Source organism: Poromitra crassiceps (genome assembly GCF_964638095.1).
Source record: "Poromitra crassiceps genome assembly, chromosome: 22".
NCBI lineage: Eukaryota > Metazoa > Chordata > Actinopteri > Beryciformes > Melamphaidae > Poromitra > Poromitra crassiceps.
This window is the reverse complement of record NC_139647.1, coordinates 16,438,787-16,463,786: the sequence shown is the minus strand read 5'-3', so window position 1 is coordinate 16,463,786 and position 25,000 is coordinate 16,438,787. Positions and strand designations below refer to the sequence as shown.

The 25,000-nt window shown below is 45.9% G+C and overlaps 1 protein-coding gene across 1 annotated transcript in view; it reads right to left on the bottom strand.

Moving 5' to 3' along the window:
* ccdc88ab (coiled-coil domain containing 88Ab) overlaps nt 1–25,000 on the bottom strand; it is a gene marked incomplete at both ends in the record, with an annotated part of 94,219 nt that overhangs the window by 60,958 nt on the left and 8,261 nt on the right. Inside the window, one exon of the mRNA XM_083658022.1 lies at nt 16,700–16,808. Within this exon, the coding sequence (XP_083514148.1) occupies nt 16,700–16,808 (109 nt within the window). The remainder of the gene's footprint in view (nt 1–16,699; nt 16,809–25,000) is intronic.

Sequence of the window (25,000 nt, the reverse complement as noted above, 5' to 3'; positions counted from 1 at the left end):
GCATTTCTGAGAGTAATGGAAACACGACTAATGTCTCAGTACAGACTGACACTCAGCTACTGACCAATCAGAGAGTACAGCACTGCACAAAACAACCATACAGGTGTCACCTCTGGGGGCAAATACTCCGTTGTTCCCTCTTCAAAACAAATGGTTTGGAAAATTCATGTTCTTTTGTGGTGACAGTTTGCATGGAAAGAGCTGCTGCACTCAGGCGCTTCAGTCATGGGCTTTGTGTCACACTATGAAGCACAATCAGTGTTACTTCCCCTTCCTTCCTTTCACTGCTTTAGGAGCCTTTTGACTTCCTGTTGCTAGTCTGTCATTTATTCTTTCTTCCTGTGAACAGTGTTTAGCTTGACACTCTGAGAAGCCATCATCACTGATGTATTTGGGGAGGGAAATGGGGGACAACGACGATCATTCTAGGCACTATTGAGGTGAAGCAGAGGAAGGCTAAGACACGTTCAATATGCACATTACTGTATGTTGTCTTATTTCATTTTCCTGTCGCTATGCTAATACAAGCTTTTTAAATTATTGGACAAACCTTAAAAGGATAATTTCGGTATGCTGATAACCATGCTTTAAACATTGCTAGTCTGCTGCATAACAGACTGCAAACCTGAAGGGTGCTGCGGTGCACGTCGAGGATTAGCTGCATGCTAATAGCAAAGCTAAAGTACAGTACTAGAGCAATATGCCACTCAGATTAGCTCGCGGAGGCTTAGCTCTCATACATAAAACATGACGGACACTGCAGGAGAGAGGGAGCAGCTAGCGCACGGAGCACGTCATGGCAATGTGCGCTATGAACACTGAGACACACACACACACACACATACACTTACACACACACACTTACACATACACTGTCATATACACACTGTCATACACACACTCTGTGACAATAGAAATGGCCCTGTCTCAGTCACTCTCCAATATACACTGTCTACTAAAGCAAGTCATTAAAAATGTGACAAAACAGAAAAGCCAAATTCAGAGAGAGAGAGAGAGAGAGAGAGGTAGTGAGCGGGCAAGAGAAAGGGCGAGTAAAAATCAAGAAAAAGAAATACAAGGAGAAGGAGGTGAAAGGGGAAGAGAGAGAGAGAGAGAGAGAGAGATGCTGCTTTGATTCCATCACTTCACACTCTAGGCACGCAGGGTTGAGTTGTCTCCTCCTCTCCTCTTTCTCCTCTTCTCCCCGTCTCTCCCCATCCCCCCATCCTCCCCCTATACTGCTGTATTATTGATTGCGGTAGGATTGGCAGCTCCTCAGTACTGGTTCATCTTCCACTCCACAGAGACACACGGACTGAGAGAAGAGAGGAGCTGGACAAACACTGATGGAATTTACTCCCTATCAACGCCCCACTCACAAGTTATATTCACCTGTAGCTTTGTCTGTGTGCACATGCTTATGTTAAGATAGAGGCTACAGTACAGTACTCTGTGCACGTGCTTATGTTAAATTAGAGGCTACAGTACAGTATTCTGTGCACATGCTTATGTTAAGATAGAGGCTACAGTACAGTATTATGTGCACGTGCTTATGTTAAGATAGAGGCTACAGTACAGTATTCTGTGCACGTGCTTATGTTAAGATAGAGGCTACAGTACAGTATTCTGTGCACGTGCTTATGTTAAGATAGAGGCTACAGTACAGTATTCTGTGCACATGCTTATGTTAAGATAGAGGCTACAGTACAGTATTCTGTGCACATGCTTATGTTAAGATAGAGGCTACAGTACAGTATTCTGTGCACGTGCTTATGTTAAGATAGAGTCTACAGTACAGTATTCTGTGCACATGCTTATGTTAAGATAGAGGCTACAGTACAGTATTATGTGCACGTGCTTATGTTAAGATAGAGGCTACAGTACAGTATTCTGTGCACGTGCTTATGTTAAGATAGAGGCTACAGTACTCTGTGCACGTGCTTATGTTAAGATAGAGGCTACAGTACAGTATTCTGTGCACGTGCTTATGTTAAGATACAGGCTACAGTACAGTATTCTGTGCACGTGCTTATGTTAAGATAGAGGCTACAGTACAGTACTCTGTGCACGTGCTTATGTTAAGATAGAGGCTACAGTACAGTATTCTGTGCACGTGCTTATGTTAAGATAGAGGCTACAGTACAGTATTCTGTGCACGTGCTTATGTTAAGATAGAGGCTACAGTACAGTATTATGTGCACGTGCTTATGTTAAGATACAGGCTACAGTACAGTATTCTGTGCACATGTATTTTATCAGCGAGGCTTTTCCTGCAAGTTGATTTCTGCTATTAACAAGTCAAACCTTTGCCAAAGATCCACATTATTATTAATATTGTGTGTTCCAGTCTTTCCATTGTTCAGAAGGTAAAATGAGATGAGGCTCTGCATGTTGTTGTATCTATTGTGGGCTGGATGAAGGTTTGCTGACAGTAGAGACAGCTGAGCTGACATGTAATAATACTCTGCTGATAGACACAAGAGCCTGCTACACTCACTGTAGCACTGTTCTGCTGGTGTCAACACACACACACTCTCTCTCTCTCTCTCTCTCTTCCTAATGCTTGCCTATTGCCACACCCTCAATAGCGCAAGGGCCCTGTTAAGGAAAAGAGAGTGTGTGTGAGTGTGTGTGTGTGTGTGCGTGTGTGTGTGTGTGTGTGTGTGTGCGTGCGTGTGTGTAAAGTAAATGGGGGTTGGTGGAAAGGTTATAAGGCTGCTGTGTTATGTTCCCACAAGAGACCTGTCTGTCAAAGCAGCCTCACCCCCATACACACACACACACACACACACACACACACACACACACGCACACACCCTCCCTACCACTCTTTCCCACCCAAGCACAAGTTCCGCTGCCTGCAGAGCTTTAACAGGGGGGTAATTGTACCGCAAGTTAACTGTCTGTCTCTGTGTGTGTGTGTGTGTGTGTGTGTGTGTGTGTGTGTGTGTGTGTGTGTGTGTGTGTGTGTGTGTGTGTGTGTGTGTGCTGCCTGAACCCTGAAAGCCTGAATCACACCCATTCTGCAGGCATGGAGTGAGTTACCATAGAAACGAGGAGATGGGTTTATTCCCCTCATCCACACACATACACACACACACACACACACACACACACACACACACACTCCTGGGTACGGCACTGCGGACTTCTCTCCTGCTGATATGATTAACTTGAAACGATTAGAGAGGCGACTCCTACTTCCACTAACAATAGAAAGAAGCACGCTTCCTTTTCCTCTCCATCACATGTGACACAGGTGGGGCCATTCAAACAGACATTTACAACCTCTAACCCACTTCATCTTGCTTATGTCAATTCAGTCATTCATTTAATTGATGTTAATTCAGTTCATACTTCACCCAATGCGCGTTAACTTAAATAAAATAAGACGTTGTGTTCAGTCACATGCCTCCACCCCGTCCACCTAATGTTAGTCCACCACGTTCATTCACTCAAATCCAAGCCGTCGGCATGGAGGCGGCTGTAGCTCAAGAGGTACAGCGGCTGCTCCACTAATCGCTTTGGATAAAAGAGGTCACTGGTTCGATCCCTGCCTCCTCCAGTCCGCATGTCGAAGTGTCCTTGGGCAAGATACTGAATCCCAAATTGCTCTCGATGGCTGTGCCAGCACCCTACGTGGTAGCTTGCCGCCATCGGTGTGTGAAAAACAGCAAGAAAGAAGAATACAGTACAGACCTTGTCAGAGACCTATGAGGGCAGTGTAAAATATTATATATATATATAATATCAAGGTAAAAGTTGAAATAATCATGATATTGATTTAAAGTCATATGGCCCAGCCCGAGCACACACTATCGACACACAGACCACTTCACACCTCATCATCACAACCTCCACACGGCGCTGGATCGATGCAGAGAAAGCTGCCCTATTGTTCAGCTCTATCAAAGACACTGATCAACACAATGGAGCCTGGACACTGCAGTTCAATGAGCCAATAGCTTCATATTGACAAAGGGCTCTTCTCTATCTGTTTCTATAGCTCACAAGCTAACGATCCAAACAGCTATTGTCCGTGGATGCTAGCTGCTGAAGTTGATACATTGTTTCCATTTCCTCACAAAATGATGTACTGTTACTTTGAACAGACACTTTTTTGTATCAGTGCTGCCAAATAAGGCTTGAATCACCAGCGCCGACTCAAAACGTTCATCAATCTAGAGACTTAAAGTATTTTAGTCTTTTTGAATCAAGATCTACCATGAAGAAGAAAGTCATGAATGGGTAAGTCCTGGTAAAGTCTGTTAAACTAATCTGTTTGATTCATGAATGGAAACCAGGTAATTTGAACACGTTAAATGATGATTCATCTTATCAGTGCTTGTGGAAGGAAGTCCATTATAAATTAGCCAACCGACATTCACAATCAGACAATTTAACTTGGGATTAATTGTAGATCTGCAGAATGAAAGCTTTTAAAACCCAGGTTTGCCTCTGTCACCTCAGCACATATTAATCTTTGAAACAGGAGAAATGACAGTAGCCTTCGGCAAGTTGTTCTATTGTCACATAAATCCTTTTAGGTGATCATTTAAAAAGAATCAAAGTTCATCTCTTCCACCTGCAGTGAGCTGATTTGGTCTGACCTAATGACATTACAGAAACACTCAACAGTTTATTAAAAACTCCGCATCATGACCAGCCGCAGCCTACTGTTGTCCAGATGGACAGATCAGCTGTTACACGAGGAGGTGGAGAGAACAAGTCGTTTTCTTTTGTTCTCCGCTCTTATCTCTCAGCTGAGTGCTTTTACAGCAGAGCCCCGGGGCTGGAGGGGCCGACCCTGCTGCTCTTCCCCAAGATAGAGGCAGGTGGGCTGGGGCAGGCTGGCTCCTACAGCCCCCCTCCACCCACTCTCTTCCATCGCCCCCAGGCCCCTGCTTCACACTGGCTGGAAAAAGTTATTCTCCTGATAGATAGGTACACACAATCTCTCTCTCTCTCTGTCTCTCTCTGTCTCTCTCTCACACACACACACCTTTTTCTATGTTGTTTATGGCCCTTTCTGTTGATTGTTCTCTCCCACACTAAACCACAGCTGACAATTTAATATCAGTTGTTTAATTAATTAATTAATTCATGAGACTAACTATCTGGCACAGAGGTTCTCACTTCTTTTTTTTGCTATGGGTTTTTTCTGATTTCCCCCCCATTTTCCCCCTAATTGTACTTGGATGCCACTGCTAAATGAACAGAGGGAAAAAGGCGTAGAACCTCTCTGAACTTTGGAGAGCAGCTTGTTGGTTTGGATGTCTTACCATAGAGCAGTGAAGCCTGCAGACAAAACCCAGCTGCAAAACACAATCCAGCTCCTACATGTAGCTTCCTCTTCATACAACTCTGCCAGTAGCGCCATCAAAACAGCTTTCCATTTAGCATAGAGCCTACTGTATGCCACAACTCTATGTAATTCCCCTTCTCACACACACACACACACACACACACACACACAGTACATGCACACGCACACAAGTCACACAGACATACTCAGTTATTTTGGTTAGCCTGGCCTGTGATTATGATGTGATCGCTGTGTGGTTCTGAGTGTAAACTCAACGTGACGATCTTGAACGCTTCACACTGAGTGTGTGCAAGCGTCTGTGTACAAATATGTATCAGAGAGAGAGAGAGAGAGAGAGCACGTTTGAGGGTGACTGTTTGTTTACAGGAAGACGGCAATTAGCGAGGCAGCAAGCCTCCAACGCCACCATGGACGATAGAAAACATGACTCGTGTCTGATCTGAGAGCAAGCTAGGCTGTGTGACTCCATTCACTATGAATCATGGAGATGATTCAAAACATGATTCAGCGTGTAATTCATAGTCTGAGAGCAGCACGTCTGGTGGGCCGGGCCGGGCCTACATGGGAGGTCATGTTTCCTGTTCTTCTTCTAACAAATCAATTTAACTTGACTAAAACGAATCAGCAGAAACGGTGCGGTCGTCTGCCGTAAGTAAAAGGGAGATAGTGTTACCGCTTCTCATACGGCTGACCCAAACTGACCCAAACTGTGCTGAACTCTTGCAAGCAGCTTGTCAGCTCGGGTCAGCTTGTTGGTTTTGGTTCCAAATGACAGGAATGACAATATCAATCACTTTTTAGCAGGGCTGCACAATTATGGCTAAATTGACAATTCCCATTATTTAGATTATTAGTAACAATTTCTAGTGATCTTGATCATCTGAGGAGGAAAATTCTAACTGCCGTTTTGCATCTATGATACTTGGCTAACCTTGCTTGTTGCAACTATACTGTGGTAAATATTCAACCTTATCTCCTGTGGGGATACAATCTGATATCGATATCCACACTTTCATCACAAATAATAAGTGCAGAAAAGATCTTAGATCATGACATCTCATTCTCCACTCCTAGCTACCATGCAGGATGCAACATAAGCACCGTGAAATGTTAGAAGAACCACAAAACAATCACATCTTTTCATAACTGTAAACCAAAGACGAAGAGCAGCAACATACAGTAAGAAGACAAAGATGGATGTTTTTGTGGCTGATATGAGCCCTAAGCCAATAGGATCATCAACAGGACGTTGGAGGCTAGCTAGCCTAGCACGTGAGTTTGCATGACAACACACGTTAGTCCTGCAGCTATGAACATAATTATGCCCTAATAAACACATTTGCTTATGATTGATGCTGAGAGGAACGAGGCAAAGAGTCACTGCATGGGGAATTCCAGACATTAAATAATCCTAAGTAGGATGGTGACCGCGGTCTGATTCAAAGCAATAAAAATAACCGCTGGCTTGAGGCAAAATCTATAATAACAAGGAGGGCAAGAAGAAGAACACACAAACGCATTCCTTTATTCCATATTTTCCATGATGGTGTCCAAGTCAAAAACAAAAACATCATCCACCCATCGCCATGTTAGACCCAAGCAGACAGTCGCTCACTCTCTCTGTCTCCCTCTCTCCTCTTCCTCTCTCCCCTTCCTCTCTCTCTCTCACACACTCACTAACAGAGCATCTTTGTGAGGCCTTTGGTCAACAGGGAAAGAAACCAGCCTCTTATGCAGCCCCACACCAGGAAGCAGCTCGCCAACTGGAATTTTAAAAATGCGTTCTTCTTACCTGTCCTGAAGAAACTCTCTATCCACCTTATTTCTAACTGCCACGATGCCCTACGTCAGGGCTATTCAACTATATTGTTCAGGGGGCCACATTGTCAGAAAGCTAAGGACATTTCCCTTTGACAGTTCATAAACACAGTCACAATGTATGGCAAAATATTCTCATTCCAAACTGCTCTCCGATCAGCTTACCATTCAGACCCTAACAAAGGCAACAGTTGAGGAGACTTGGCTATCTGTCCTAAGTCAGCCAGTGAGGACCTGGCTGAGGAGCCTTGAGATGCTTGAAGGCCAGGCCAGAGCAGAATGAATGGTGGCCTCTGTTCCCCTATAAACGCAGTCAAAACAGAGCGCGCTCCACAGCCTCCACACCACCACACCCCAAAGCAAAGCAGTGCCTCTGCAGGGAGAAGACAGAACACCTCTTCTTTCCACATGAGCAGAGAAATGCTACTCTCACTTTACACAACAACACAGGAATTTGTAATAGAGAGGCAAAGTGGAACGTCACTTCCTGCTTCAGCACTGTACCAGAGATGTTCATCCACCATTGATTTTCCCATAGACATTTGGTAAAATGCTTATAAAAAGAGTTTTACTTGTTCAAACCAAACGGTTCAGATATATTTAGAAAACAGGAGAGATCGCATAACATTTCACTCGGACCAAAACGTTTAAAAAAATGCGGGTTTAAAGACAATATTTTTTCAATGTTGTTGTTTTTTTAGTTTTGGTTCGAGTGAAATGTTCTCCTGGTTAGGGTTGGTACAGTGCTGAAGCAGGAAGTGATGTTCACTTTGCCTCTCTATAGTTAGCCTGCATAATGATCAATGAACATGAAATAAACATACTGTGAAGAAGAGCAACCAGGACGTCTGGTGAGAACTACAATCTTCTTCGCGGTGGAAATGGTCCCACTCCTTCTACAGTTTGAGTGAGCGGCACCAGATGATATCTGAGCCCGTTTTCAATAAAGCAGGAAGAAGGAGATTCACTTCAGAAGCCTTGAGAGAAGCTATAGAGAAACACACGTGGAGCTGAGCTGAGCTGAGCTGAGCTGAGCTGGTCTCTGCTGGATGTCTGTCTGCCAAACCACGGCCAGGCCGTTCAAAAGAGGCCCAGCGTATATTTGGACTGACCGGCAGAGAACACAAACCTTCAGAGGACTCTGCTGCACGGAAATGACCGAGCAACCGGAAAACCTAAATACCCCCGTGAGGAAACACACATGTGATTATTGCTGCTAGCACACAGATTTATCCTCACTAAACTGCTTTAAACATGCGTCACGATAATAATCTACAATAATTACTTCATAAACTCGAAAACGTACTGACAAAAAACAGGCACATACAATGAACACGGATGCAGATGGCAACGGGCACGCGCACACACGCGCACGCACGCACGCACGCACGCACGCACGCACACACACACACACACACACACACACACACACACACACACACACACACACACACACACACACACACACACACACACACACACACACACACACACAGCTGTTCATTTTTTTGATCCATACACCATATTGTGACATCAAACAGCAGCAACAAGTCTGTCTAGACGACATTAAACTCCTACGCAATCTAACTGTACAACAATAACAGACCTTGAACACAGACACACACATACGTACACACTCTCTCACACACACACAATGCGTGCACAATCACACACACTGACTTAAAAGGCATGGCCAGCCCATGAGAGCTGACATCATGAAATGAGAACCATGATTGTAATAGAAATATCTTGGCTGGGGCCAGTCCCTTTTTATTAACTTCTGCACAAAGTCATTCGCCACGTGCGTCTCATGTGTCGCACGCACGCACGCACGCACACACACACACACACACCACACACACACACACACACACACACACACACACACAACCCTAGGATTCTGGTTAGCACAGAAGCTGTGGGGGAGGAGGGAGGAGTGGAGGAGGAGGGAGGAGGGAGGAGTGGAGGAGTGGAGGAGTGGAGGAGGGAGGAGTGGAGGAGGGAGGAGTGGAGGAGGAGAGGGAGGAGTGGAGGAGGGAGGGAGGAGTGGAGGAGGGAGGGAGGAGTGGAGGAGGAGGGAGGAGTGGAGGAGGAGAGGGAGGAGTGGAGGAGGGAGGGAGGAGTGGAGGAGGAGGGAGGAGTGGAGGAGGGAGGGAGGAGTGGAGGAGGGAGGAGTGGAGGAGGGAGGGAGGAGTGGAGGAGGGAGGGAGGAGTGGAGGGGGGAGTGGAGGAGGAGGAGAGGGAGGGAAAGTCCCAGGAAAGCTCCCCGGCTGTCTGCCTCTGCGTCTGCCCAGTGATCATCTGAAGAGGTTAACGAGTGGAGAGCATCACCTCAATAAAGTCACTCACTCCTCCCCATTCACCTCCATACACTCAGAGCAAAAGGTAGCTCTGTTGTAGAACAGACTCTGTAGCAACTGTTAGTTCTCTGGGAAACGACATCTGACATTGACTTTTCTCTATGAATCCAGCTCATGTTATTATGTTACATTACTCTCTGGCTTCAGTGAAGGAAGAGGAAATGACCACTCTCTTGGTTCTTTCGGTGGGATACTAGTCTCACTGACCAGCCTCCCCTCACTTCCGTGAGAGGAGTGTGGCTGCATTGGAGGCGTCGATTTCAGTCGCTGCCGGATGTCTGCTCCCCGCTTATCACAAGTTCTGTCATTGGCTCCGACCATGTCAATCAGAGCGGCTTCCGCTCCCTCCTCCCTGTGTGTCGCTGTAAATAGTGCCCTGCCACCTCAGTGAAAACAACAACGCTAACTAGCTAGCAAGCTAACGGCAGAAACCTACACGGCTAGCTCGTTGCTACACGCTGAAAATGGCAAGTTTGATTGTTGGAAACTATTTTCCAACGGCACTGCCGCTAAGCACCGCCCATCGCAATCCCAGAATGGTTACCAGCGCTGCCAGACTCTTCTCACGGAAGGGAGGGGAGGCTGGCCAGCGAGCCTAAATCATTAGTATTAGCTGGCATATAATGGTATCCCTCCCTACTGAGTAGTATACTGTGATAGTATACTGAGTAGTATACTGTGATAGTATACTGAGTAGTATTATACTGTGGCAGTGGTTTCTTCTTACTTCACCACATCAATTCAATGATGAGGACTCTTATGTGAGGTGAACGTATTGAATTAGAGGAAGCAACGAAGCATGTGTGCAGCCTGTACGAGCTCCATGTCCCGTTTCAAAGTGCTGAGCTGTACAGTCCCTAACCCTACAGTACACTGAACAGCTGCTAACACCATTAGCCCACGAGATGAATGCTTCTGCCTCGATCCATATGGCTCCGGAAATCTGAGAACAATAAGTGACAAACCAATCACAGGAAAGAGAGACCACCAATCACAGGAAAGAGAGACCACCTCCACCAATCACAGGAAAGAGAGACCACCACCACCAATCACAGGAAAGAGAGACCACCAATCACAGGGAAGAGAGACCACCTCCACCAATCACAGGAAAGAGAGACCACCACCACCAATCACAGGAAAGAGAGACCACCAATCACAGGGAAGAGAGACCACCACCACCAATCACAGGAAAGAGAGACCACCACCACACGAACATATATCAAAGCCAATTTAACTCATTATGCCCCCAGTAGGAACCTGGTCCCATTGACTTGAGCGGAAATTTCTGCGTGGGTAGGTGTGTGTGTGTGTGTGTGTGCGTGTGTGTGTGTGTGTGTGCGCGTGCTTCATACCCACTCACGTTTCATACTGCTAAGTGATCTTAAGCAAACCGGACTGAGCTATACTAGCCTGGGTACAAAAACACTGCAGGAATAAACCAAACTTGACTGGGAGCTGGTTTCCCTGAATCCACTATAGCTGACATGGACTGAAGGTCCAACTGAAGAGACTGATTGCAACAGATATTATCTGGGCCAGTACAGCAAAGGGGAACATTATAGTGGGCCAAAAGGCAAATTGGACATGCATATACCAGATGGCACACACACACACACACACACACACACACACACACACACACGGCAGGCCAGGATAGGAGGGTGTATATGATGGTTGTAGGTTGACCATGAACCCTGTGGCGTTGGAGACATTGACTTAAAAACGACAAGATTCACAATTCATCCGTGCTCCTCGCCCATCACCTTCTCTTTCTCTCCAAATAAAGTCCCTTCTTCTTCCCAGTGTGTCCGTCAGGTCCTCCAGACCCGAGGTCTAATCTCTCCACAGGAACCTGACCTCTGTCAGCATCCATCTGTCTCTGACATACTGACCACATGATGAGCTTATAGTCCTCCATCATCTGTCTCTGTCATCTGCTCTGTCACTCAGTGATGTGATGACCAACTTCTCAACATTTCTAACAAGTCTTCACTCTCAGCTTTTACTGCTGTGATTATTGCAGCTGATTAAGTCGCTGATTAACTACACCTCTCGTTACCGAGAGTCTATCATCTCCTATAGAGCTGAACAGAGTTACTGATCGTCTATCTCCTAATATAGAGCTGAACAGAGTGGGAGATTAAAGGGGAAAGGCCCAACAAATATGAGACATGAATGCCTCACTTTTGTCTGTTTTATTAAGTTATGGAGTGAAGTGATTTAGTCTGCTGTAAAGACTAAAGCCCCCAACACATTCCCAATTTCCCCCCGGGGATCATTAAAGTCTTTCTGATTCTGATTCTGATTCACATGATCACATGATCCGCGGTAAAACAGCTGTGCGATCGCGATGCCGTTGTTTTCCTATAGGGGGAGAGGTGCCTCCCAACTATGCGGCAGCGCTACCCTCGGCGTCGCGCACCGCTCGAATTTGCCACCGTGCGCTGAGGTCAAAGTTCAAATTGTTTCAACTTTGACCTACTTACTTAACGCTGACCTTTCTCCGCTCTACCTCGCGGTGAGAGAAGAGAAGATTGCTTATCATGTGAAGGCAGCTTAAGGAGCAGACAATCTCTCAAACCGTGTTCACCATCCATGGAAGGAGCCATTGAGAAGGTCTCAACCTAATAAGTGTCATCTACTCATCATGGTCTCTTAAGCGGTCAAACCCCAAAAGCTTTTGGCATGTGGAGCTGCTGGTGGTCCCTCGTAAACAAGACAACTCATCTAAGAGCCACACTAGGAAAAAGGCTATTGCTTTTGTCTGAAATGTGCCCTATTGTCCAGTTTAAATCCCTGAGAGGGTTCAGTCCATCTCATTACAACTGAGTGGTCATCAGTGGCGCGTCTTCAGTCCCTGAAAGGCCATCAAGGGGGCAGAGAGACAGACAACGGGGGAGTCCAACAGGGGGTCTTCATGATCTGCAGGTGGTCTCTGTGTGGCCGAGCGTGCAGACACTGGTGACTGGACAATAGTGTGACCATGAGGTCAACAGAGCGAGGCAGGGGCGCACAGAGAAGATTAACCAAATACCATAGAGGAAGAAGAGTTCCATTGTTGGCTTACATCGCCCCCCCTGAAGCTAAAACAACTCAGTTATAGATACATAGGGATGTGATTAATACCAACACACTAAAATTATCACTACATTTCTACCTAAATTAAATAAAAAATGGTGCCGATGGCACAGGAGCATATGTGACTGTCTCTTCAAACTGAGCCACCAAGATAGCCCTAGCTAATGTTCTTAACCTGCCCCATCATCTCACCATCCACCAACTCTGCTGGTCACTCCTTCATCCCCAGTAGCCGCTCACTGAGCCACCCGTTGGCTCTGTGACAGATCATTCTGCGAGCCCTTTGGAGGCGGGGCTTAGTGGAGCTTTAGAAGGCTTATAAAGGTTGAAGTGGATACAATGGGCTGATTGTTAAAATAAGATGACGGGGGCGGATGATTAACAGGATGTCTAAAGCCAAGATAATGCAGACTTGATGAGGCAAGTTAAACAAATCAGACAGCCTCTCTGTTGAGGCAGTTAACCAATCAGACAGCCTCTCTGTTGAGGCAAGTTAACCAATCAGACAGCCTCTCTGTTCACTTGACCCCTGCCTGGGGGCATAGCTATAGATGAAGAAAGACGTCTGGGTTAACAACATTATATAGATTTAGGGCATGACCTCCACAGCTGCTCAGTGGGATGCCCGATATATATATATCGATCTGATAAATTATCCGCCGATATGGGGCATTTTACATTATCGTTTATGATTTCCGATAATGAAATGTTATATAATTCAAACTGAATTTCAAATCAGTTTATACAGCCAATATGCAATTACACCCACAGTGCCACTGCCAACACATATGATAGTCCTTTCAATTCACCCTTTGAATCCTTTTTTTTCCACATTTCAGGCTTCTACTTATGATTGAATAACTCAATTTAGGTGATAGGTAACTTTCTTAACCCATTGATACCTGATGCAGCATTTGCGTGTATATCCCTCATTTGTGTGCGTATCCCTTTAAGACCGCGAACCGCGTTAACGCGGTTCGCGGTCTTAAAGGGATACACACACAAATGCTGCATCAGGTATCAATGGGTTAACAGGGCCTTGCTTTAAATGAGGGAAGGAAGGGTGACGGTCAGAAGTCTGAAGCGTGGGAACGCTGTGTCTTTGTCAGGACGTCCCACTTGGCCCTGGTAACACAGTAACATTCCTGTTTAATTTCTTTTTTTTATTGAGGAAGCAGCCGTAAAATACATTCAGTATAAATACAGACGTGTCCTCGCTTTAGAGTTAAACAGACAAAAAGAAAGTGGTAAGAACAAAATACATGTATATACTACAACTATCCCTTTCTAGATCACTCTAGAACAGGGATACTCAACTTGCTTTGCCCCTGGGGCCACTTTCGTGAAATGATAGAAGGCCAGGGGCCAGTTAATAAACAAACAATATACATTTTTCTGTAGCGGATTGTAGGTTTTTGGGGTGTCAGCCAGAGTTTAGTCTGACAATGTTGTGCACACCGGATAGTTAGTTAGGTTAAGTTAGTTAGGTTAAGTACAGAAGTTAGGTTTTTACTCTTTTTTAAAGTTTTGTTGTGATGCTTTTAAATGTCCATTTTATTCTCTTCTTTTATTCTTTTATTTTCCTGTCATCCATTTTATGTGAAGCACTTTGAATTGCCTCTGTGTATGAAATGTGCTATACAAATAAACGTGACTTGACTTGACTTGACTTGACATAAGTGCCTGGGTAGCAAGCAGACGGCGGTATTTGACAATTTAGCAGCTAAATCATAGATTATTGAAAGATATTCCATATTCCAGACTGAAATGCTATAACAGAAGTGGAGTATTGGCCAGAATGACATGAACATTTGGACACTTATTCAGCAGGTATCTTGCATGTTGCGTTCAGGTGCACTGTAAAATTACAATTCCATCGCGGGCCGCAAGTTGAGTATCACTGCTCTAGAACACTCCTAAACTCAATCTACAGCAGGCTAGATCATGCGTTGCTAACACCCTTTTCACCCCTAACACGGTCAAGACGATGTAGCAGAACTGACAAGCTTGGTGCAGGACCAAATGTACCGGTAACAGAAGATCAGTGCCGATAAGACACACGTGTACGACAGCAGACTAAACATGCCAGAAGCAAGCATTCAAAGCCAAAGAATTGAACCATTGTAGCAGCACTGGCCTGGTTGGTTGCAGCAATTCTGTTCTGATCTGATGTCACATTGTTGTGAGGTCGACTCGAAAATCTGCAGTTAAACTGCCAATTATCACGGTTCTTCCTGCCCAATATCATCATGTTAATCAGCTGACATTTCAAATTTTACCTGACAATATGATAAAAAATATATAGATTTTTTTTTCTTATTCCCTGTCCCCCGGTCGTTGCTCCACCCCATCTGCCGATCTGGGGAGAGACGTAGACTAGCACATGCTTCCTCCGATACATGTGCAGTCGCCATGGACGTCGCAGGACGTAGTGCGTGGCCAATGTCTGTAGGAACGCCTGACCAAGCCGGGAATACCAGGAATTTAACCCGGGTCTCTGCAGTGGTAGGCGAGTGATTTTACCTCGATACTACCCAGACGCCCATTTACCTGACAATATGGATAAGTGACATTCATTCAACAACCAGGCTTCAATTAGCCTATTAAGCTGCAACAGATCTATCATTTTTGCTCGCAGTCCCATCCGAAAAATGTAAACCTTTAATATAGAACAGGATCAATTTACATTTATATTTATTATAGCCTACAGGGGGAAAAATGCAAGTACTGTAAACGTTGAACCGCTGAACAAATACTGGCGTCCAAATCGAGTACTCATGTCAAACCCTACTTGAGGTAAGACTTGACTACATCTGACATGGCTTGCTTTGCATCATGGCTTCTTACAGTATGAGAGACTGAGAGCTGCTAAGTGGTTTACACAAAAAGCCAGAAAGGAAAATGCATCAATGCCAGAGCTTCATCAGCACAAGCGTGAGAGGCAGAACCACATCAGGGCTGTTTCTCTCTCATCTCTGATGTCTCTCTGTGTGCGTCTACTGGGTCTGATGTCTCTCTGTGTGCGTCTACTGGGTCTGATGTCTCTCTGCGTCTACTGGGTCTGATGTATCTCTGTGTGCGTCTACTGGGTCTGATGTCTCTCTGTGTGCGTTTACTGGGTCTGATGTCTCTCTCTCTGTGTGCGTTTATTGGGTCCTGTCTCATCTCTGATGTGTCTCTGTGTGCGTCTACTGGGTCTGATGTCTCTCTGTGTGCGTCTACTGGGTCTGATGTCTTTCTGTGGGCGTTTACTGGGTCCTGATCTCTGATGTCTCTCTGTGTGCGTCTACTGGGTCTGATGTCTCTCTGTGTGCATTTACTGGGTCCTGTCTCATCTCTGATGTCTCTCTGTGTGCGTCTACTGGGTCTGATGTCTCTCTGTGGGCGTTTACTGGGTCCTGATATCTGATGTCTCTCTGTGTGCGTTTACTGGGTCTGATGTCTCTCTGTGGGCGTTTACTGGGTCCTGTCTCATCTCTGATGTCTCTCTGTGTGCGTTTACTGGGTCCTGTCTCATCTCTGATGTCTCTCTGTGTGCGTTTACTGGGTCCTGTCTGACATCTGGCTGGAAGTCACCATACCACATCACACACAATCACACATACACATCTGCAAAGACAGTTCTGTTTATATTGCCAAGCCTCATGTGTTTATGTGGTGTGTGTGTGTGTGTGTGTGTGTGTGTGTGTGTGTGTGTGTGTGTGTGTGCGTGCGTGCGTGCGTGCGTGTGTGTGATACATGCAGCTCTGTATGTGTGTGAGTGAAAGCGTGGTGGCCCTAGTTAATTGCTGCCTTGAGTTGTGTTGGAATTTGATTGCATTTTCCACTCTAACTGCTGTTCCAGCGATCTAAGGCTAAAGCCACTGAACGCTACACGGCTTCGCTCAGAGCTAACAGAGAGGATAGCTTCTAGCACACAAGATTTACCATTTTCACAAGCTGATCATCATCATTTTCTATTATAAGTTTAGGATAAATCTAGCCCTCAACCTTGGCCTCAATATGGACCTCATCTATAACGAGGTTTAAGGTATAGCTAATACAAATCGGATCAATTTTCAAATATGTGTTGAGATGTGTGACAGCTAGGGGGCTCCCACTCACTGCCCACTCTCACCTGATAGTAGGCTTTAATCTGCCCGATGAGAATCGAGAGGTTCTGGATGCGCAGCGTGGGGTCGTTGTTCACGTTCTTGTTGGTCCTCTGCACCGTGGCCTTGGGATTTCTGTTGACGAAGCGACATCATTTTATGAATGAAATCAGAGAAGTGTCAGAGGAGACCGTGAACCGCGTGACGCGGTTCGCGGTCTTAAAGGGATACACACACAAATGCTGCATCAGGTATCAATGGGTTAAACAAACTTTGCCCCACACATATAAGATGTAGAGAGACATTAAGCATTTCTGGAAGTTGAGTCATAACATGTTCCTGAGTCTGTGTCTGTCACTGCCTTATTTGAAATGAATGTGTGTGTTTCACACTACGTTGATGGAGTGTGTGTCAGTTTAGCTCAAAGCATTAGCAGCATAGTGACAATGGGCCCTTGTTTAAGTAAAGGTCAGTGCCACAACCGTGTTAAAGTCACACAGACCAGACCCACGAGGAGAAGTCAACCGTGTTAAAGTCACACAGAGCAGACCCACGAGGAGAAGTGGAGCACATGGGGAAAGAGGACTGCCCCCACTCACCCCGGTGGTAAAGGCGTTTCAGAAAAGGCTTAATTGTAATGTGCAGTCAGAAGTTCAGAACCCTGAGGCTATACATACAAAAGTTGTGCTTCTGCGGTCGTGCGTTGAAGCACATTCAAACATCTTGGTAAAGCAGTGTTGTAAACACGTCCTACAGTAATAAGTCCTTAAACAGAAAACATGCTACAGCGTCAAAGCCCGCGGCGTATGTGCCGAGGGGTCCGCCACGGACGGCGTGCAGCTCCCCGAAAACCTGTCTTGACGCAGCTGACGCGAACAGCGCGAGTATAATGTAGATCACAGGAGAGAGTGAACACTATTAGCAAGTATATGCACTGCATTCTCTCCTTGGGCTAACTTCTAGTCATTGAAATCCTAGTGAAATCACACAAACAATTGACTCATTTTGCTGAGGACTCCTGTGCGACCCCTCGTCAAGCCGACGTTCGAGTACATGTAGGGCTAGATGCCCTCGGCAAGCCTCCAAGTTGAGGCTGACGTAGCATGCATAGCATGTGATGCAGGAAGATATGGAGAGAGATGCAGCACTTCAGCTGAGCCTGATTCCTCAATCAAATCACATTGATTTCACTGGGCCCTTGATGATTAATTAATCAGCGTTCATACATGCTGATCAGTTTGAGGAATTGACTCTCTGACCTTCAACTCTAACCCCCATTTGTTCCAGTTGGGTTAGCATCAACGAGAAAAGTACTCTGCTTACAGAACAGAAACGCTCAGACTGTGTGTGTGTGTGTGCATGTGTGTGTGTGTGTGTGTGTGAGTGTGTGTGTGTTGCCCAGGGGTCTCTGAATGAGCATGCGTGACTACAGATGTTATCATCACGAGTGTCAACATGTTTTAGTGAGGTTCATAGACATTCCACACACACTCAGACACACACACACTCACACACACACATACTCACACACACACACTCACTCACACACACAGTACCACCTCCCCTCACACTCACCACCTCCTCAGCCGGTTAGCTCACACTCACCACCTCCTCAGCCGGTTCTCCCAAACCATCCACACTCACATTTGCATGTCTATGGAAATTCCTTGTTGAATCCCAAAAACCCTTTCTACTAGGGGTGCACCGATCGATCTGCACGCAATCTGTATCGGCCGATTTGGACCTCAAATATGTGATCTGCTGTTTCCGATATTCCTTTAATTTTGCCGATCGCATAGCCGATCATGCTGCACGTGAGAAACATGAGGCAGCCCATTTTCATGTCTTCAATGTCTATCGTTTAACTTTCATATTTGTGCTCTAACGTTTATATCATTGTGTTGCAAAGCACACGCTTTGCTTTCATCAGTGTACTCACCTCCATGCACACACCGCACCAGACTGTCAACACACCTCTTGCGTCTTTGAATCACACAAATCAGCTGGTGATTACAGCAGACTCAGCAGATAAATTACCTCCAGTCCTCCCGCCTACCGAGGCATTTGCATGCTGTTAAATCCGTGTGTATTAAAGTCCCAGATTAACGTGGTAGTCGGGGTAGTGCACGCGCACACACAGACAATTTCCACGCAAGCATTGATGTTCCCGCGGGCACTTTGAAGGAAGCGAAAGTGTGCTGCTATGTGGATGTGCGCTCCATTCAGACGGATGCGCTAATTAATGCCACTACTCAGATGGAGTTTAGCTCGTGTGTAGCTTGTGATTCTGTTGTTTCTCCCGTCATGTAACCCTGTCACCATTATGTAGATCGCACTCATAGTGCTGCTAATTATAACACTGTAACTCGGCCTCGATGGGCGGGTCGTTTTGATGTTCGTTCGATGCGGATCCCAATGTATGACGGTTATTGTGCATAACCCCGGTTCTATGAGTGGGAGCTCTTTGGCTTTAGTCATGGTTCAAGACTGGTGTTTAAGAGTAACTGACTTACAGTTTACCTAATTATCATTTATATATTATTAGTTGTTAATTATCACTATAATTGGCCTATATAACAGCAAGCTTGGTTACTGACCTGTTTGTATATTTTATTGCCTCCTTTTTCCAGACCACACACAATCCTACTATTCCTGTCATAATGCTGTAAAAAGCCTATACTGCTGTACTGTACTGAAGAGAACTGACAACTAAACGGTTGAACTCCCATCTGTCTCATGTTGGCAGTTTCCTTTAGCCTACAAAATATAAAATAAATATATATATATATATCGGTGATCGGTAATCGGTAATCGGTGATCGGTCGATGATCGGTTGGGCAGATATTTCTCATAGGTGATCGGCAATCGGTGATCGGTGGCAAAAAACGTGATCGGTGCACCCCTACTTTCTACTGAATTTCAATCACAAACGCTCATTAGGAAATGCCCCGACAAGATTATTGTTGTAACCGACTGATGATGTAAGAGGACAGACAAAATATTTCTTTGCACTGTGTGTGTGTGTGTGTGTGTGTGTGTGTGTCTCTCTCTCTCTCTCTCTCAATTAAATTCAAATGTGCTTTATCGGCATGAATGTCCCAACAACACTGTTGCCAAAGCATTAATCAATCAAACAAAAATAATTAGTATACAGTATTACACATCACTGCACATTACACAATAACATTATGTTAACTCATTTATGGCCAATATTTAGCACAGGCCAAAGATTTTAATAATTGTTGGTCATCTTTCAAGACCCACAGTAAATTATCTATTAGCACCAGAGTGATTTGCAATACCTCAAAATGAAGATGTGCTTTTTTTTTACATTCAACAATACAGCAGTGTGAGTGAGTGTGCAGACAGACACACAGACAGACACACAGACACACAGACAGACAGACAGACAGACAGACAGACAGACAGACAGACAGACAGACAGACAGACAGACACACCGACCGACAGACAGACAGACAGACAGACAGACACACACACACACACACACACACACACACACACACACACACACACACACACACACACACACACACACACACACACACACACACACGATCCCCCTTCGTTGCGTGATTTCTAACCCCACATAGGATAAGCAATAACCACGCCCTGTGGCGCCGGGATTGGCCAGGAGCAACACTGGAGGGCACGCAGCCCAGCGATTTCATGAACCAACTGAATAGCTCTTGAGAACGGACAGCGGGCTGCTGTGACTGCCTTCTGCCCGCTGCTGCCTAGCTGTGTTTATTTTGTTTTGTTCTGGTCCACCCGTCCTCGTCCATGTCTCCCTCTCCTATCCTCCCTGCTATTTGATCGTTCCCGTTTTCCCCTCGGCTATTCAACACGTCCTCACCGCCCTCTGATCGATCATTTCCTCATTCCTCCGATGATCAAACGCATCTCTGGATTACTTTCTCCCGTTTTCTCCCGGCTGGCACACAGGAAAGCGACCAGCTCCTGCAGCGCGCCGAGGGGCGTTTCAATGGCGTTTCTCCTGTCTGCACAAGGAAGCGTTTTTTATCCGTTTTCTGCTTTTCCTCCTGCTCAATTTCAAAACAACAGCTGCGGTATGTGTTTGTTCACGTGTTGTCTTAGATGCTAGGGACCTGATACTATGTCACAGGCTGAGGAAGTGTTTGAACTACGCGCTGCAGTAATAAAAACAAAAACACGTCAAACACGTCATTGGCCCTCTGGGCTATTCCTGATAACACGTCAAAGACGTCATTGGCCCTGAATGAGTTAATTAATACAACATTCAAATTAATACAATATAATTTCTCTCTCTCTCTCTCTCTCTCTCTCTCTCTCTCTCTCTCTCTCTCTCTCTCTCTCTCTCTCTCTCTCTCTCTCTCTCTCTCTCTCTCTCTCTCTCTCTCTCTCTCTCTGGAATGTGTGACATGCCGACTATCTGCCAATCACCTGATCACTAGCAAGATGGGAGAGTAATTAGCTGGATGGCTAACCACGCATGCATCAGCTAATGACTTCCCCATGTTGTGTATGTGGAGAGTGAACCTGTAGGGGGCGACGGCGTGTTGAAGGCTGCCAGTGACAGTAAGTAAGAGCAGCACGACTGACTGAACAGCTCAGTGAAAATGCTGATCTTGGACATCGGCATGCTAATGTGTTATGAGTCTGCAGAGCTCGTGGCCTTAACCCATTGATACCTGATGCAGCATTTGTGTGTGTGTATATCCCTCATTTGTGTGTGTATCCCTTTAAGACCGCAAACTGCGTCATGCGGTTCGCAGTCTTAAAGGGATACACACACAAATGCTGCATCAGGTATCAATGGGTTAATGTGATATCTATTGATCTCTATAGGGTGAGTTCAGAGTGTGTGGTTGGTGACAGAACCCCTCAGCTGAGAGGGAATCACTGAGTTACTTCAGGACTCTTTGGGAGAGCGCATGCTTGCTGTGTCGGGGGTTTTAAGAGTTTTCCCACTCACTACTACTGTATGCCACCCAGCCGTCCAGACATCACAAGTCCACTCACAATATCAGCCACTGAATCTAACCTTTTTAAGAGAAAAGGGAATAATTCATTTTAGTCTCACCATTTTAGAACTTTGGCTCTGATTTTGCACAAACAAACAAACAAACAAACAAACAAACAAATAAATAAATAAATAAATAAATAAATAAATAAATAAATAAATAAATAAATAAATAAATAAATAAATAAATAAATAAATGAATGAATGAATGCTTATAACGGTGCAGTGCTGAGCTCTAGTGTGCTAGTCTCTCTAGAATGCTGTCTAGGGATATTACCGTATGACCTCATTCTCAGCCAGGACTACCTGATGGCGCGCGTACTGTTCTGCACTGCAGCGACAGCAGCTGATCATCAAAACACTACAACTCATCATGGTCGGGCTTCCTGCACTGTTACAGAAACTACGGTGGTGCTAAAAATGGAACTGAATATACTTCAATCAAACTACCTCCATCCTTGATCCTTATGTGTTGGGAGAGACTATGAAAAGACGATGCATCACTCTGCTCATGTAGTGGGGATGTGTGGAAGACGTGTGTTGGGAGAGAGACTATAAAAGACGATGCATCACTCTGCTCATGTAGTGGGGATGTGTGGAGGAAGTGTTTTGAGGCTTCCGTCAATCACAACACTGTTATATCGTCAATCACAACACTGTTATAGGAGAACGCTTCTCTATCTTTCTTCAAAGCATGTACATGCCATGACCCATATACAGTGTGAGGGTCATTAAACATGCGCTCAGCAGAGGAGGGGGGGGGGGGTCTGTGTGTGTGTGTGTGTGTGTGTGTGTGTGTGTGTGTGTGTGTGTGTGTGTGTGTGTGCGCGTGTGTGTGTGTGTGTGCGTGTGTAGTGTAGTGTGCAGTCATGCGTGTGTCTGAACGTCTGCATCTGTGCACCAGAATGGGCCGACTATATGGTCGCGTAGCTCGACGGTGAACTCTCATATATTATTTGTCCTTTTTTGTGCTGCTCCACAGTGGAGGTCAGAGAGCACAGACGAAGGATTGAATATCTTCCTCAAGGACACTCCAGCAGGACGGATGCTTTCTGTCACAGGGGACCTCTGGCTCAATGACGTCTTCGTCATCTCTACGCCAGAACCAGCTGCCCTGCTTCTACTGACACCAAACATCTTCCTCATCTCTACGCCAGAACCAGCTGCCCGCTTCTACTGACACCAAACATCTTCCTCATCTCTACGCCAGAACCAGCTGCCCCGCTTCTACTGACACCAAACATCTTCCTCATCTCTACGCCAGAACCAGCTGCCCTGCTTCTACTGACACCAAACATCTTCCTCATCTCTACGCCAGAACCAGCTGCCCCGCTTCTACTGACACCAAACATCTTCCTCATCTCTACGCCAGAACCAGCTGCCCTGCTTCTACTGACACCAAACCAGCACACATTTATTTACCAGGATGGATAAACCCAATGGAATGTCTTCATACTGGAGAACAAGTCGTCAATCAGATTCAATTAACACATCAATGTTGCCAAGCTAAACAGAATGAAGTTAGCAACTGTGTCTTTAGATGTGTTCATTAGAGAATGTGTTTATGGTTTAAGCTTATTGGTAAGAAAATAATCAATGTAACACTACTACTACTACTACTACGTCTTAATGATGTTACTCAAAGAAAAATGGCAACAATCTTTCTGGTTTGAAATGGAGAAGCCTCGTCTGTTAGCCAACCGGCTGCAGTGTGGGTGCTGTTAATAGGCCTTTTGATCAGCCCCCCCCCCCCCCTTCCCCCACCCCCCTTCCCCCACCCAGACACACACACACACACACACACACACACACACCCAGACACACACTTAATCATGCTAATCAGAGGGACAGTGTCTAAATGAACAGTCATGTGACATCCAAACCCCCCCCCCCACACACACACGCGCGCAGCCTTTTCAGGGACCATAGTAGGGGGTCCTATTTAACCCCCGTAATTAAAAAGCACAGAGCAGGCTGTAATCCTGTCAGGGCGAGGAGGCTGATGACAGAGGGAGGTGTGACAGAGAGAGAGAGAGAGAGAGAGAGAGAGAGAGAGAGAGAGAGAGAGAGAGAGAGAGAGAGAGAGAGAGAGAGGTGCCCATTCAAACATTCCGTCGCCACACAGAGTGGAAGCCATGATGATGAACCACAACAACACGGGCATGAAAACGCCACACAAGTCTCCCTTTAGCTGCCTGCTACTGTGGCTCTGCAGCTTCACCTCCTCCTGTCTGTTCAAACTCAACCACATACAGCGGCTCTCCCCACGCAACGCTGGGCGAGCGAGGAATCACTACATCTACACTTAATCAAGCTAATCAGAAGACACACACACACACACACACACACACACACACACACACTTAATCATGCTAATCAAAAGACAGACACACACAACAGAGCATCCCCCCGTGGAAGGGGTATGAATAAAGGAGTTTAGTGTGATTAAGACAATAGGTAAATAGGTTAGCGATAAACAGCCAGCAAGTCAGACAACTAGTCAGCAGGTCAATAAGTCAGTCAGTCAGTCAGTGCTGTCAATATTCAGTGCAGACTCATGCAGAGCCCGGGGCCACTGGGCTTTCTCCTCTCATCTCCTGCTTTGATTGGCTGGCTGGGTCACAGGGTGCAGCGTTAACCTATATATGACAGGCTACATTACAGTCAGCATGGGCACCCAGGCACACACACGCACATGCACATACACAGACACACGCACACACACATACACGCGCGCACACACGCACGCATACACACACACACACAAGGCTGGCTACATTTGGCCACGTGTTGGGGATCGAGCCTGTGAGCTGTGCTGTCCAAACATAGTGGGGGGGACTGTGTGTGTGTTTGTGTGTAGTGTGCATGAGTGTGCGCGTGTGTTTGTGTGTGTGTATAGTGTGCATGAGTGTGCGTGTGTGTGTTTGTGTATAGTGTGCATGCGTGTGCATTTGTGTGTGTATAGTGTGCATGAGTGTGCATATGTGTGAGTGTGTGTGTGTGTTTGTATGTGTATAGTGTGCATGAGTGCGCGTGTGTGTGTGTGTGTGTATAGTGTGCATGAGTGCGCGCATGTGTGTGTGTGTGTGTGTGTGTGTGTGTGTGTGTGTGTGTGTGTGTGTGTGTGAGACTGGGGAAGCCAAACAGCCGTGAGGAATGTGGGGGATGAGTGTTTATGAGCGGGCACAGTGTGGGGGGTAAGCAGCACTAAGCAGCTCAGTACAGGAGGATTCTGTGTGTAGTGGGTGTGTGTCATCATACACTGTCAAAACACATGGGTTGACGTCACCAAGAGGCCAGGCT